Source organism: Ahaetulla prasina, chromosome 2 (assembly GCF_028640845.1).
Source record: "Ahaetulla prasina isolate Xishuangbanna chromosome 2, ASM2864084v1, whole genome shotgun sequence".
In the NCBI taxonomy this organism is placed as follows: domain Eukaryota; kingdom Metazoa; phylum Chordata; class Lepidosauria; order Squamata; family Colubridae; genus Ahaetulla; species Ahaetulla prasina.
The window spans coordinates 271,967,293-271,982,771 of record NC_080540.1 but is presented as its reverse complement, the minus strand read 5'-3'; the positions used below and the strand labels follow the sequence as shown (position 1 = coordinate 271,982,771).

Sequence of the window (15,479 nt, the reverse complement as noted above, 5' to 3'; positions counted from 1 at the left end):
CGCTGTCTAGATTTGCCATAGCTTTCCTCCCCAGGAGCAAGCGTCTTTTAATTTCTTGGCTGCAGTCCCCATCTGTGGTGATCTTGGAGCCCAGGAAAATAAAATCTGTCACTACCTCCATTTCTTCACCATCTATCTGCCAGGAATTGAAAGGGACAGATGCCATGATTTTAGTTTTCTTAATGTTGAGTTTCAAGCCAACTTTTGCACTCTCCTCCTTCACCCGCATCAAGAGACTCTTTAGTTCCTCTTCGCTTTCTGCCATTAGAGTGGTATCATCTGCATATCTGAGGTTGTTGATATTTCTTTCGGCAATCTTAATTCCAATTTTTGATTCATCTAGCCCCGCCTTTCTCATGATGTGTTTAAGACTAAAGAGTGTTTAAGACTATCCAAAAGTGGCTGGGCAGTCCTGTAGGGGTTGGTTCCTTGAGGATGCTCTCTGCACTTTTTAAACTTTGTACATTGTTTGTAAGGATTTTTATGGTCTTTTTACTTGTAAGCCATTCAGAGTTACTTATGCAATGAGATGAGCTCTGTATAGGTTTGATAAACAAATAAAATTAAAAGACAGTATTTCCCACCTAGTATTATTAAACCCAATGAGAGTCCCTTCTCCTTCAGCCCTTCTGCGGCTACACTTTAAAAATCCTTAAATTACAAGTCACAGATCTGTTGCTTTTAGTTGCCAATTCCATTGTTGTTTGATATGAAGAACCTTTTTTAAACAAAAAAAAGATCTACCTATTGGCAAAGCAAAAGAAATATGTATAATAATAAGGCCTCTGCCACATGACTTCCACAATGGAGAGTCTTGATTTTTTTAACTGCTCTCTATTGCTAATTTTGGGGGTGGGGGGTTGTTGATTTTGATTTTTGGTGGACTGATTGGGTCAGCTTGGGAAAAGTAAAAACTTTTCAATGGATGAATGTTCACATACCAAAAAGAGTCATGTAATGCAGAAGAAATGGGGGTGGGGCAGGGGTGGGTTCTACTTACCTTTACTATCGGTTCGCATCATGCCCATGCACACACACTCACTCCGCTCATGCGCGCTCTTCAGCGCATGCGCAGAAGAGTTTTGATGATGTTTGGGTCAGTGGGCGTAGTCTTCCGCCGGTTTTACTACTGGTTCTATAGAACCGGTCCAAACCGGGGGCAACCCACCACTGGGGTGGGGGGTTTTGGGGAGATTAAAACAAATGCTACCCTCTTTACTGTTGACCAAGTTACACAACACAATTGATCCAAAACAGCCTATGTTGGGATTGCAATTTATTTTTATCTTCCCCTCAAGTCTGTGGAGCACTGATGACGTTTAGATTCAAGCAAGAACCCAAGAGTGAAAATCTATACGCAGGCAGCTCTATAGATGGAACTTCGGTTGTACAATATTCCATTTAATATTTAAGTGAAAATTGCTTGATTTCTTTTCTTACCTGCATTGTCCCATAGCTCTTACTATATGCAGGAGTGATTTCTTTTTGTTTTTAAAAGTGAGGACAATTGCTTCTAGCCTCCTATATGGAGGTATCACATTAACCAAGACTGAAATGAGCTAATGGATTGAAGCCAGAAGATTTTCTTTTAAGCATTATGGATAAGCAGATTGAAAAAAAAACATTTTATATATGATAATGCTGGAGAGACTTTGATGTACACAGATGTGGAAAGATACACAAATTCTCACAAAGAGAAAGTGGATTGTGAAACTAATGGAACTGGCAAGAGATGGCAAAATGATTACTCTGATGAAAGATAAAAGTTTATCTAACTTCGTTTCTATATGGAGACCACTTTTGAATTTCTTGTTTGAGAAAGATAAAAATGAAGTTTTGATCAGGAATGAAATCTAAATTTTTTTGCCACCGGTTCTGTGGGCATAGCTTGGTAGGCGTGTGACTGGGTGGGTGTGGCCAACATGATGTCATTCACTTCTTTCTTTCTTTCTTTCTTTCTTTCTTTCTTTCTTTCTTTCTTTCTTTCTTTCTTCTCTCTCTCTCTCTCTCTCTCTCTCACACACACACACACACACATACACACACACCTGGTCTGAGCAGCGGCTGCTGCGGGAGAAGGAAAAAAGTGTTCCCCATCATGGGCTGGATGCAGGCAGCGAAACCCGAGGTGAAAGGGAAGGCAAGAGGCCTGGGGGACCTCTGGGAAGGCAGCGTGGAAGGCAGGCAAGCATGGCAGGGTTTCGGGGAAGGGAGTAAGCTGCCCCCCCCACCCTCACCGCTTTGCCGCTCCATCTCCTCCTCCTCGCCAGCAGCATCCACTTGGCCAATCTCCCTGCAAACTCGGCCAATGCTTCCACACCTCCGCGCACTTCATTTCCTCCCCCCACGACCTCCCCACGCCAGCACAGCATCTGGTTCTGCAGTAAGGCAGCTGCAGGAATCACCAACTCATTGGCAGGCACTGGGAGCCCGGGAGGGGGGGAAGCCACACTTAATAGAAAGTGACTAGGATCCAGGCTATGGTCAGGATCGCAATGGCATTAGTCCGGATCCACCTCATTGCAGGACCTCCGGGGTGCCTGGGAGCTCCAAGTCAGCTCTCTTTTCTCATCTCCCCAGGAACTGAAGCTTTTTTCAGCCAACTCGGAGCTCCCAGGTAGCCATAGTCTGGATCCTAGGCACTTTCTATTAATTGTGGCAGGACAGCAAGCCTCATTTGGCCGCGTCCAGCCGGTCTCCCAGCAGCATCGACGTCAGCAGCGTTAAGAATGGGCAGAGAAGAGAAGAGTCTGACAAAGTCGAGCTCCATAAAGAAGAGAGGACCGTCCTCCTTCTCGTAAGTGCAGCTTTTCCCCCCTGGGCTCCCAGTGCCCGCCAATGAGTTGGTGATTCCCGCAGCTGACTTACTGAAGAACCAGATGCTGCACGGGCGTGGGGAGGTCATGGGGGGGAGGAAGGAAAAGAAGTGCGCAGAGGTATGGAAGTGTGTGTATGTGTGAGAGAGAGAGAGAAGAAAGAAAGAGAGAGAGAGAGAGAGAGAGGAAGGAAGGAAGGAAGGAAGGAAGGAAGGAAGACAGACAGACGTAAATTATGTCATGTTGGCCATGCCCACCTAGTCACATGACCGCCAGGCCACACCCACCAAGCCACGCCCACAGAACCAGTGGTGAAAATTTTTAGATTTCACCACTAGTGGGGATATGATAGTTCAGCAATAGTTGCCATCTCGATATTTTTACCCTTCTGTGGATTGTCAATGATAAGAGACAATGGAAGTTTAATAACATCTGAAGGGCCACTGATTGCCTAATCCTGGACTGTAAACTTATTTACAATTATGTTTTCAACTTTTTGAAAATATCTCTTGCATGTCAATTTAGATTTTTTTTCTTTTTGAAGTATCTGGTAGTAAAAAATAAGTTTTTTTAAATGAAATATCAAATGGAATAGAAATGGTTCGATTGAAAAAAGGGCAATAGCATCAGAAGGGGAAGGTTTAGCCCATTCCTTCCTGGCAGCAGCCTTCTCCCACCTTGAAAAGGCCTTCCTCCTCATGTTCTTTTGCATATCAATTTGGAAGCACTTAAAAAAACAGAAGTGAATTTGGTCTTTTCATCTAATGCGTCTTTATTCACATGGAGTCCATTATATAATGAGTGATCCAGCTTCCCTTGTTAATATGAATAAAGAGCATGCTATTCTTTCTCCAGCTTTCTTCCCCACCATAATCTAAATACTTAGGCACAATCAGCCTTTGCTTCAAACTCAGCTGATTACTAATTACATGCACAAGCTTGCAACTCCAAATTTCCTTTCCCAACACGTTCGTTTTTAAGGCATTGATATATTCTCAACACATTCGCATGGAATGGTTTGAAGGGCTTCTTACCAGGCATGAGTTGTAAAGTCCTGTCGCTATTTGTAAAGCCACCCGCACATGGTTCAAACTGTGAGAAAGCAGCAGGAATCTTTTCCAAAGTCACAATATTTTCCACAGCAGAAAGTAGCCTATACAAATGAAAATATATACACCTCTTTAGAAGCATTCTAAGAATTTCCAGCTAACAAGACCTACAATTTCCTAGATCAGGCCAGTACAAGTGGTGAGTCATCAGTCCAAACACTGCTTAATTAGCCATTTATAGCAGTTCACTAGTAAATATCACTCCATTTATTGCATGATGTTGGCACTCTTAAGAATAGCACGTGGCAGAGCAGGAAAGAAATCTCCAGCCCAGCAACAAAGGAGAGATGATCTCAAAGAAGCCTTGAGAATTAATGCATGTCACATGCAATATCAAATTAGATCTGTACTAATCATGGTTTAGTTTTTTTAAAGAGATATATTTCCCCTTTAAAACAGTGTGTCTCAATCTTAGCAGCTTTAAGATGTATGGACTTCAATTTCCAGAATTTCTAAGCCAGCATGCAGTGTTTGATAGGATTTTTAAACCATTTTTTAAACCAATAAATAATGGCTTTGTTCACATATCATACCAAGCAAAAAAAAACCAAAAACATACCATATTATGATTTAGGATAATGCATGTACCAAATTCTTACTTACTTGCTTAAATATTCATTGTTATTCACAATAACATTTGAGATCTTGGTTTACGTAAAGGCTGAGCCTGATTCTAGGGGATGGTCTCACATCCATTTCTTAGTTGAGGAGGCTAATGTGGACACTTCGGTGGTCATGCGGCCAGCATGATTATATGCTGAAGTTCATGGAATGCTGTTACTTCCCACCGAAGTGGTACCTATTTATCTACTTGAATTTGCATGCTTTGAATTGCTAGGTTGGCAAGTTCTGGGGCAACTAATGGGAGCTCACCCCGCCATGTGATGCTTGGTTCTCGAATCCAGACTGCCAGCTTTCTAACTGATAAGCTTTAGCCACTTAGTCTTTAGCCACTGAGCCAAGGTGAAATGCTACCAGTCAGGCAAACTAGTAGTAATAAAAGCTACCAGTTCGGATGAACCAATAGTAAAAAAAATGCTACCGGTTCATCCAAACCGGATTTCCTGCTTTCTAGCAAATATAAATCCCGTGGCACAGCTGTTCTCCCTCCTCACTGTTCTACTTACCTTTTTAAGCCTCTTTTTTCCATGCGAAGTGCGCGTTTGATGCGCACTACATGCACACATGCACAGTGTGTGTTTGGCGCACACTGTGCATGTACGCATGCAGCATGTGTTTTGCATGCACTGCTCATGTGTGTGCACAGCAGGCGTTTGGCACACCACGCATGTGCACACAGCGGACCGGTGGCAAAGCTCGGAAGATTTCACCACTGCACTGAGCCATTGCACAACAGAGACCACTAACCATAATTTGTCAGAAGTTGCTGGTTTGTCTAAGAAATAATTATTTGGCTTTACACAGTATATTTCAATCAACAGCAAAAACAATTCTGAGTAGGCTTTTGAAAAGAATAAGTCAGATTAAATTTAGAATACCTTAAGGAATCATTTCTCTCCTTCATTCCTATCAATGTTGCTGTGTTCCTGTAATGCACTACTCTAAATTGTGGATGGTTGGTTTTAATCCATCCAATTTGACTACTTCAGTAATTAAGTTTGTTATGCAAATATAATTATATTATCTGGGGAATTCTGGGAGCTGAAATCCAAGAACATCTGGGAAATGCCTTAGACATTTTCAGGTATCAAACCAGGACATGTAAATTTACCTCCTCATTGCTGTACTTTTTACCTACAACCTTCTCCTCTTTCCACAGCATTTAAGGCCACTCACCCACCCCAACTACAGGCAGTAAAAGCACAGGTGAATGGCAGAAATGTAGAGCAGCTGTTCCCTAAACCTTCTTTGACAGGGAGGGACTAGTGATCAGACCTAACTGTCCAATTCTGAAGCACAAAGAAGTTAAGGTCATAATGAAAAGTATAGAAACTGAAAGAATAAAAACTGTCCTTTGAAATATTTGTAAATATAACAGAAAATAGGTTGAGCAAGGAGGAAATTTAACTGATGCCATAGCTGCCATATAAAAGAGCTAACAGTATGGAGCTCATATCAGAAAAGGAGGTAGAAACAAAAGCAAACAGAATTGGAAGTTAATAACGCTTATTTACAGAGAGAAAAAAGGAAAACATTTTAAACTCTAAGACAAGTATCAGAGAGCCTGTTTATGCAAAATAGTGGTGTGTCATCATTTAAAAGCAAAGAATTACTCTTGAAATAGGTCAACCGTAAACACTAAAGAATTTGCATTTTATGTAGACAAATAAAGGCTGAAGAGGAAAGTTGCAGTTAAGTTTTTACACAAACATAGTACACATACACACAGGGGCCAAAGATATATCTCTGCCATCATGCCTTTATTCTGGTTACAGTAAGGTTGAGACAGTTGTTACCCTATTAATTGCAAGGTCAGGTGACATTATTGTAAATGGATTTGAATGTAAGTGCCAGCTTGGCCTTTATTTCAGACAATAAGTTGTGAGACAAACCCAGTGCTGCACACATGGTACTCTTAAGCTAGCATGCTGGGGAAGTCTGGGAGGTGAATTCCACACATCTTAAAAGTTTCCAATGTTGAGAAACACTGATTTAACTTCTACTGGGTCTTGAAGATGTTCTGAACTAGGACTTAATTTGGGTACCTTCATCAATAAGGAATTCATAACTGAAGGTAGATTGTATAGCTTATTGCAGACATGCCCAAATCATTTTAGGCCGATAACCACATCTGAAATTTTGAGAGCATATAGCACTATGCATATTCTCATATAGTGGCTGCCATGAGGAATGAGGTCAGTTACAAGCATCAGTTTCCTAAAAGGCCAATTGATCCCATTATGAATCCTGGTCTCCCAAAATGCTCTCTGGTACCTCTATTTTTTTTCCTGGGCAAATGGGCATATTTCAAAATAAAATCAGGCACAATACACTAAGGAGTCTTTCTTGTATCAAGGAAAGATATCTCTGAACTCACTATTTGTGAGCAGATAAAATTCTCTATGATCCCACGTGACCTGCATTCCATTGGCTGGGTGTACCTTTTCATACTCAGAACCTCATACAAGGCCTCTCCTTTGTAGCTGTTACTCTATTGGCTGCATTCACACATGCTCCTCCATGATACAATTTGTTTCAACCATAACTTGTCAAACCAACTGTAGCAGTACGGATCACAATTAATATTAAGGTGTAAAGGAAAATTTACACATCACAATTCTTACGTTGCTACATTATATAAAAAAATAAAGAAAAAGAAAAAACCCTCCAGACCAGGGGTCTCCAACCTTGGTCCCTTTAAGACTTGTGGACTTCAACTCCCAGAGTCCCTCAACCAGCAAAGCTGGTTGAGGGACTCTGGGAGTTGAAGTCCACAAGTCTTAAAGGGACCAAGGTTGGAGACCCCTGCTCCAGACCATACAGTGTCAAACTCAAAGCCCAGGGGCTGGATCCAGACCTCAGGGTTCACTAACACTTCCCCCTTTTTTTTTTAGTGTCTTTGCATTTGTCTCCAGAAATCAGATGTTTCAGTCAGTCTCAGGAAGCCCCATTCTATGAGAGATCTGACCCACAGGGCCCCTAGAAACAGCAAAGGATTGGCCCACAGTGCCTCTACCAGCAAAAACAGAGCTTGGGAAGGCCACGTGCAGCCCTCCTGAGCTCCATTTTTGCTAGCAGGAGGCTTTCACAGCTGAAAACTGAGTTTGTAAGGGCCGCGGGCAGACCTCCCGAGTGCCGTTTTTGCTGGTAGAGGATTGCAGGAAGCTATCGCAGGCAAAAATGGAGCTCAGAAGCCTATTTTCGCTGGCAGAGTGTTTGGGCCGCCACAGGCATCCCCGACATGAGTGATGTTGAGCTGGCCACACCCACCCTGGCCATGCCCACCCCAGCTCCCCTGAGGTCAAACACAACCTTGATGCAGCCCTCAATGAAATAGAGTTTGACACCCCTGGCTTAGAACAAAATGGGAAACAATGCTGAGGAATGTATAATAAAATCTTTGAAATGCAAAAGGATACTTGCTGTCTGTTAAATATGGGCAGATTACTACAAACTCTACCCCCTTTAGTATCTGTATTAATAGAAAAGTATTTCTGTATTTATCCATATGTTTTTTTTTAAATTACAAGCAATTTCATAATGTAATATCTTCTAACATAAGGAGACTATATTCCTGATTTATGTCATTCTTAATGTAAGTTGGCCCAGACCTTACATGCTCAGTGTTAAGTGTTCTTTGCCTTTTAAATCTTTTTGATGCTCTCTTTTCAAATGCAAATTTCACTATTTTAAAACTCCTTTTTAACAACACATTGCCTGATGGTTGCATGCAATATTCAGTATGATACCTCTTTTTTCCAGAAACCTTTTATAGGAGAAAGATGAATACTAATAGAGTTTTTTTGAACTATGAAATCTACTGTGAGCAGAACATCCAGATTCCTTTCCAACAAAATCCATGGAACTATTCTTTTAAATCTCTACCGGTGAGGGATATTTTCTATCTCCCCCCCCCCTCCCACCATCCTAAATCTGAGTTGTTAATGTTTTTTCTTTTAATTTTTTTTAAATTTCAAAAATCTGCAAGATTTCTTGACTGAAAAAGCAGCAATAGATCCAAAGAATTCACAACTGTAGCAGGAACAATTTTGGCATTTTTAGATCCCACCTTTCAATTTTCTAGAAAACGTGGGTTCCCAGATTTTTTGGAAATAGTCCTTCGATTAAAATTAATTGTTGAGAGAATCTTTATGAAAATATCCTTAAGCAATATATTACTAATACCTAATTATTCTGATACAGGAATCAGAAATAAAAAGACAAATTCATAGTTAATTGGCATTGGAGTTTTCACTGGTCAAAATTTAATTATTTAACCAAACTAGCATTCAGGATCATTTTCATTAACATTTCATCTAATACAGTAATTAAATCAACAAAACCTGAATACTCATGAATATTGACATTTTGCAGAATGCAACTGGAATTTTAAAATAGATTTTATATAACCTTAGTAAATGCCCACTTTGAAATGCTCTGTAGATGCTATTGAAAAAGCAATGGAATTGTATCATGCCTTACTTACTAGTATTTAAAAGATGAGTTATAAAATTCATGCTGAATATTTCCAACTCTTGACTATCACTGCCAAGCACACCATAATTTTTTTTTTTTGTTTCATCGAGACATTTCTAAAATGAGATATATTTACTGGCAACATGCCTCCAACAGACCTTGACAGGATTAAAGTATTAAAACATGCTCATCCTAATTCTCTCCACAATGCATCAAAGCTACATTTCAAATACCTTTTATTTATTTCTTCAGATGACTAAAAGAGAGAAGAAAGGGATTAATTGATTCATGTTATTTAACATACTGAATATAAAACATGCAAGATTTTGTTTACTGACATGCTCCACATATATCAGAGCAGGATTTCTAATTTTTAAAGAAATTTTGTATATTTGTAGCAAACCTTAACCTCCAAATTTGCAAAACTGAAGGAGAAACAGTATCCTAGTAATTCATATAGGGACCTGAATTAAATAATCACTACTAGCAGCCGTTGAGCCTTGGCAAGCTTAAGTTAGAGTATTCTATATTAAGAAGATTCCACCCACACATCCTTCAGCCTTTTATTTTATTTTACTTTTAATTATATACATTACAAGAGCATAGATCTAGATGTTTCCAAATGGATGACTTCCAATTATGTGGGACTACATTGGTGGCTGGTGGAGGTGTTTTCTTTTTAGATTCTTTTTTTTATCCTACTTTATTATTTTTATAAATAACTCAAAACAGCAAACATTCACTTCACAATCCTGTGAAGTGAGCTGGGCTGAAAGAGAGTGATTGGCCTAAAGCAGGGGTCTCCAACCTTGGCAACTTTAAGACTTGTGGACTTCAACTCCCAGAATTTCTCAACCAGCTTTGCTGGCTGAGGAACTCTGGGAGTTGAAGTCCACAAGTCTTAAAGTTGCCAAGGTTGGAGACCCCTGGCCTAAAGTCACCTGGTGGGTTTAAAACTCAGTCTCCTAGACAAGACTGATCCCTTAACTGCTGGCTTATCCTGCACTTTAGTTTTAATTTAGCTTAGGGGGCTTTTGTTTGGTTTTCTGTTGTAACTAAATGCCAAATTGGAGAAAGCAGTTCCTTCTTTGTTTGCAAACAAGCTTTCTGCTTGAATGGCAACAATGAACAGAAAAATAATTTGAGGTCATCGGTGGTTGTCTGACTTTTTTCAGCCTGATGAGTAGAATAGAATAGAATAGAATAGAATAGAATAGAATAGAATAGAATAGAATAGAATAGAATAGCTTTATTTGGCCAAGTGTGATTAGACACACAAGGAATTTGTCTCCGGTGCAGAAGCTCTCAGTGTACATACAAAACAACAGAATAATAATAAGCATAATAATGATACCAATAAGAGAAAGAGTTGAAAAGATGAGAAGCATAATAGCAATACAGCCATACTATATGGGTAAATGTACTTAGACAGAAGACAGTACTGTGGGAATTAGGTGTTCAGCAGAATAATGGCACAAGTGAAAAAAATGTCTCTGTCTGGTTGTTTTGGCATGCAATGCCCTGTAGCAGTGAGCCTGAGGTAAGGATATGAAACAGTTTACGTCCAGGATGTGAGAAGTCTGTAGATACTTTCTCAGTCCTCTTTCTGACCCATGCAGTACAGAGGTCCTCAATGGAAAGCAGGCTAGTTGCAATTATTTTTTTTCTGCAGTCCTAACTATCCGCTGAAGTCTGTACCCATCCTACTTGGTTGCTATAACAAACCAGACAGTTATAGAAATACAAATGGCAGATTCAATAATTCCTATCAACAGCTCCTATGGCAGTCTGAACTTTCTGAGTTGATGGTTTTCAGCATGCACATGCGCACTGGATAGCTGGTCTTCACAGACACATGCACGCCAGGAACCAGAAGACCAGGTGGCCGATGTGCATGCGCACGCCCGAAACTGGAAGAGCAGCCGCTCGGTGCATGCATACACACAGGGTGGCTTCTCTTCCAGTTTCCAGCACTCCCATGTGCATGAAGACCAGCTGGCTGGCACACCAGAACCCGGAAGAGCAACGGGTGACGGCTCACGTGCCCAGAGAGATGGTTCTGTGTGCCACTTCCGGCATGCGTGCCATAGGTTCCGCCATCACGTTTATAGAACCTACAAACTTTAAGGACTCTACTGTTGATACTTTGTTGTCTAAGCGGTGGTAGAATAGGAGAACTCTTCCTAAAATCCACTCTCATCTCTACAGTTTTAAGCGTGTTCGGCTCCAGATTGTTCTGGCAGCACTAAAGAGCCAGTTGTCAACCTCCTGTAACTTGATGTAAGTAAAATAAAAATAGGAACTTCCAGTCTCCCTCATCACTTTGAAAGTGTCTCTCCTTAATGGATTTGGAGATTCAGGCCAGGATAGTCCAACCAGTGCTTTTAGGAAGCATGCAAGTACAACATAAAATAAACTCAGGAGAATATTATAGAGATGGAGACTGTGTTACAAGCTTTCCTTAATCTGATGTATCTTGCAGGGAATTTTAAGCGTTATCGCTCCCACACAAGCTATCTCACGGCAAAAATCCTATGAATATTATTTCAAAATTAAGCACCAATTACTTCAGTGGATCAGATTGAACAGTCAGACAGGATTCCAGAAACATCTGGTAAAAAGAAAGGAGGAGGCTTATGCCTATATATTAGCAGAAACTGGTGTCAAGATTTTAAAATAATTTACAAATTCTGTGACAATAATTTAGAGACTCTAATTATCAACTGCAAACCTTACTATTCGCCTCGTGAATTTTCCTCATTTCTTCTAATTGCTGTTTATGTCCCACCACAAGCCTGTGTAAACAAGGCATTACGAACTCTAGCTGACCAAATCATGGAGGCTGAAGCAAAACACTCTGATTCACTGGCCATTGTTTTGGGAGATCTAAACAAGGCAAACTTAAGGAAAGAACTACCAAAATACTTTCAGCATGTCAATTGTCCCACCAGAGGCAAGAATACTCTAGACCATTGCTACACAACACTAAAAGATGCTTATCGGTCTTTACCACGTGCAGCTGTAGGACACTCTGATCATTGCATGATTCACCTTGTACCTGCTTACAGGCAAAGACTTAAAGCCACAAAACCAATAATTAAATCAGTGAAGACCTGGACGGAGGAATCAAAATTAAAGCTACAGGCATGTTTTGACTGCACTGATTGGAATATTTTTAAAGATACCTCTGCAGACCTGGATGAACTCACAGATACTGTAACATCATATGTCAGCTTCTGTGAAGACCTATGTGTACCTACAAGGAACTTGCGAATATACAGTAACAACAAACCTTGGTTTACACCTAAACTTAAGCAGCTACGACATTCCAAAGAGGAAGCCTACAGAAAAGGTGATAAAATGCTGTACAATCAGGCCAGAAATGCACTAACAAGGGAGATCAGAGCAGCAAAAAGAAGCTACTCTGAAAAGCTAAAGAATCAGTTTTCAGCAAATGAACCAGCAAACATGTGGAAAACTCTTAAAAATATCACCGGCTATGGCAAACCTCCTTCTCAGGCTGTAGGTAATCAACAACTGGCAGATGACCTGAATGAGTTTTACTGCAGGTTTGAAAGGAAACTACAGCCACCTATCTCCACAACCCCCATCTCAGACACACCAACAACAGCCAAGCCTCCTACAACTGACCCCATTTCATTGGGTTCACAACCCCTAGTGATCACAGAAAAGGAAGTGCAGGACCTATTTCATAGACAAAAGCCAGGAAAAGCTCCAGGCCCAGACAAGATAACTCCTTCTTGCTTAAAAGTCTGTGCTGACCAATTGGCCCCCATCTTCACCCATATTTTCAATAAATCACTAGAGATGTGTTATGTTCCTTCTTGCTTCAAACGCTCTACCATCATCCCAGTGCCAAGAAGCCCACCATCAAGGAACTGAATGACTACAGACCAGTTGCTCTAACATCTGTAGTCATGAAAACCTTTGAAAGGCTAGTGCTTTCCTACCTGAAATCCATCACGGATCCGCTGTTAGACCCCTTGCAATTTGCATACCGAGCAAATAGATCAACAGATGATGCTGTTAATATGGCTCTGCACTACATCCTACAACATCTTGAGTCTCCAAAGACCTATGCAAGGGTCCTTTTGTAGACTTTAGTTCAGCATTCAATACCATCATTCCAGACATTCTTCTAACTAAGCTAAACCAGCTACAGGTACCGGAACAGACTTGTAAGTGGATCACAAGCTTCCTAACAAACAGGAAGCAGCAGGTGAAGCTAAGCAAGATCACATCAAATACCTGTACAATTAGCACAGGGGGCCCCCAAGGCTGTGTGCTCTCCCCACTTCTCTTCTGTCTGTATACCAATGACTGCATCTCCAATGATCCATCTGTTAAGCTACTGAAGTTCGCAGATGACACAACAGTGATTGGTCTCATTCGAGACAATAACGAATCCGCATATAGACGAGAGGTCGAACGACTAGCCTTGTGGTGCAACCAAAAACAATCTGGAACTGAACACACTCAAAACCGTAGAAATGGTGGTAGACTTTAGGAGAAACCCTTCCATACTTCCACCTCTTACAATACTAGACAACACAGTATCAACAGTAGAGACCTTCAAATTTTTAGGTTCTATCATATCTCAAGACCGAAAATGGACACCTAACATCAAAAACATCATCAAAAAAGGACAACAAAGAATGTTCTTTCTGTGCCAACTCAGGAAGTTCAAACTGCCCAAGGAGCTGCTGATACAGTTCTACAGAGAAATTATTGAGTCTGTCATCTGCACCTCTAACTGTCTGGTTTGGTTCTGCAACCCAACAAGACAGACACAGACTTCAGAGGATAATTAGAACTGCAAAAAAAACAATTACTACCAACCTGCCTTCCATTGAGGACTTGTATACTGCATGAGTCAAAAAGAGGGCTGTGAAAATATTTACAGACCTCTCGCATCCTGGACATAAATTGTTTCAACTCTTACCCTCAAACCGATGCTATAGAGCACTGCACACCAGAACAACTAGACACAAGAACAGTTTTTTCTGAATGCCATCACTCTGCTAAACAAATAATTCCTCAACACTGTCAGACTATTCACTAAGTCTGCATTACTATTACTATTAATCTTCTCATTGTTCCTATCACCAATCTCTTTCCATTTATGACTGTATGACTATAACTTGTTGCTGGTAATCCTTATGATTTATATTGATATATTGACCATCAATTGTGTTGTAAATGTTGTACCTTGATGAACGTATCTTTTCTTTTGTGTATACTGAGAGCATATGCACCAAGACAAATTCCTTGTGTGTCCAATCATACTTGGCCAATAAAAAATTCTATTCTATTCTATTCTATTCTAATTCCTCAGTCAATGTATAGGATTGAAGCCCCAAAAGTCTATCCCAATTTATTTACCAGTAAGCCTACTGATAAATAAAAGCCAATCTGCTTCCATGAAGAGCTATGAAGCAAAGAATATCAATCATAGACTTTATTTTTTCCATGATCTCAAACTTTGGGAACATAATATAGCTTTGTACTACTTACTTTTAGCAAAGCAAAATCATCAATTTCCTCAGTTTCCTTTATTATCATTTCTAGTGTCTCCTTTGCTGTATCAATATAGTCTTGTATATTAATCATCTGTTCATAAAGATATTCCATTTTTGTGTTCTTTGCGTCTTCAAAATTCTGTAACTTTCTCTCATGGTGACCAAATACCATCTTTACCAGATTTTCATTTTGCTCTTCTAATAACTTCTCCTTTTCCTTACAGTTGTCCTAGGAATAAAGATCAGAAGAAAACGTAATATTCCAGCATGAAACATTAAATGAAATTTCTTTGTAAATGTTTCTCTTTTAGAAGGTGAGACTTCTAAGCTACTTTTCCAGGTAAAATTCTTCAAAATAATATGCCACTATTGACCACATTCAACCAAAGCAAGCCTTCACAACATAACTTGAGCATTTGGCTCTATTGTCAATGGGTTCTTAGAGTTAAGAAGAATATTATATTGCATGTTATGAGGGGAGACTTACTAGATGTGGTCAAAAAAGTAAAATGCCATCCATAATGGTGTAATCGAATCTATGTTTTGTTTTTATGTATATTATACTAAAAAACAGGCTGTGCTCTGATCACGCTATCCCAGCCATGTGGTTTTTTATGACCATAACCTGTGGACTCACTATTATCTTGCACTTCCACATAATAGAAGTTGTGGTTTTCTTCTACAGGACACTTTTTAGGCATTTGAAGAAGGGCTTCATACTATGTCTAAAAGATTTATTGGAAAAAAGACTGATGTAGAACAACAAGATAGAGTTGTTATCAAAAGTAAATTTACAATTGACAGGCCAAAAAATACTTGGAAAAAGATGTTTCACCGGAGCTACAAAATAAATTGGCTGATGTTTTAAAATTCAAAAGGAAAATACAAATGATTAACCAAGACAATTTTTTCCTATT

At 39.9% G+C, this 15,479-nt stretch overlaps 1 protein-coding gene across 4 annotated transcripts in view; it reads right to left on the bottom strand.

The window, feature by feature from the left end:
• The window catches only part of CMYA5 (cardiomyopathy associated 5), a 67,160-nt gene that overhangs the window by 27,956 nt on the left and 23,725 nt on the right, over positions 1-15,479 (bottom strand). For all 4 annotated transcript variants that reach the window (XR_009153473.1, XM_058169385.1, XM_058169382.1 and 1 more), the window contains exons 4-6: positions 14,558-14,791; positions 9,256-9,278; positions 3,851-3,969 (exon numbers count right to left, since the gene is read on the bottom strand). Coding sequence is in view for 3 of the 4 variants with exons in the window: in XM_058169385.1 (XP_058025368.1) it covers positions 3,851-3,969; positions 9,256-9,278; positions 14,558-14,791 (376 nt within the window). In the remaining variant the exon portion in view is untranslated. The remainder of the gene's footprint in view (positions 1-3,850; positions 3,970-9,255; positions 9,279-14,557; positions 14,792-15,479) is intronic.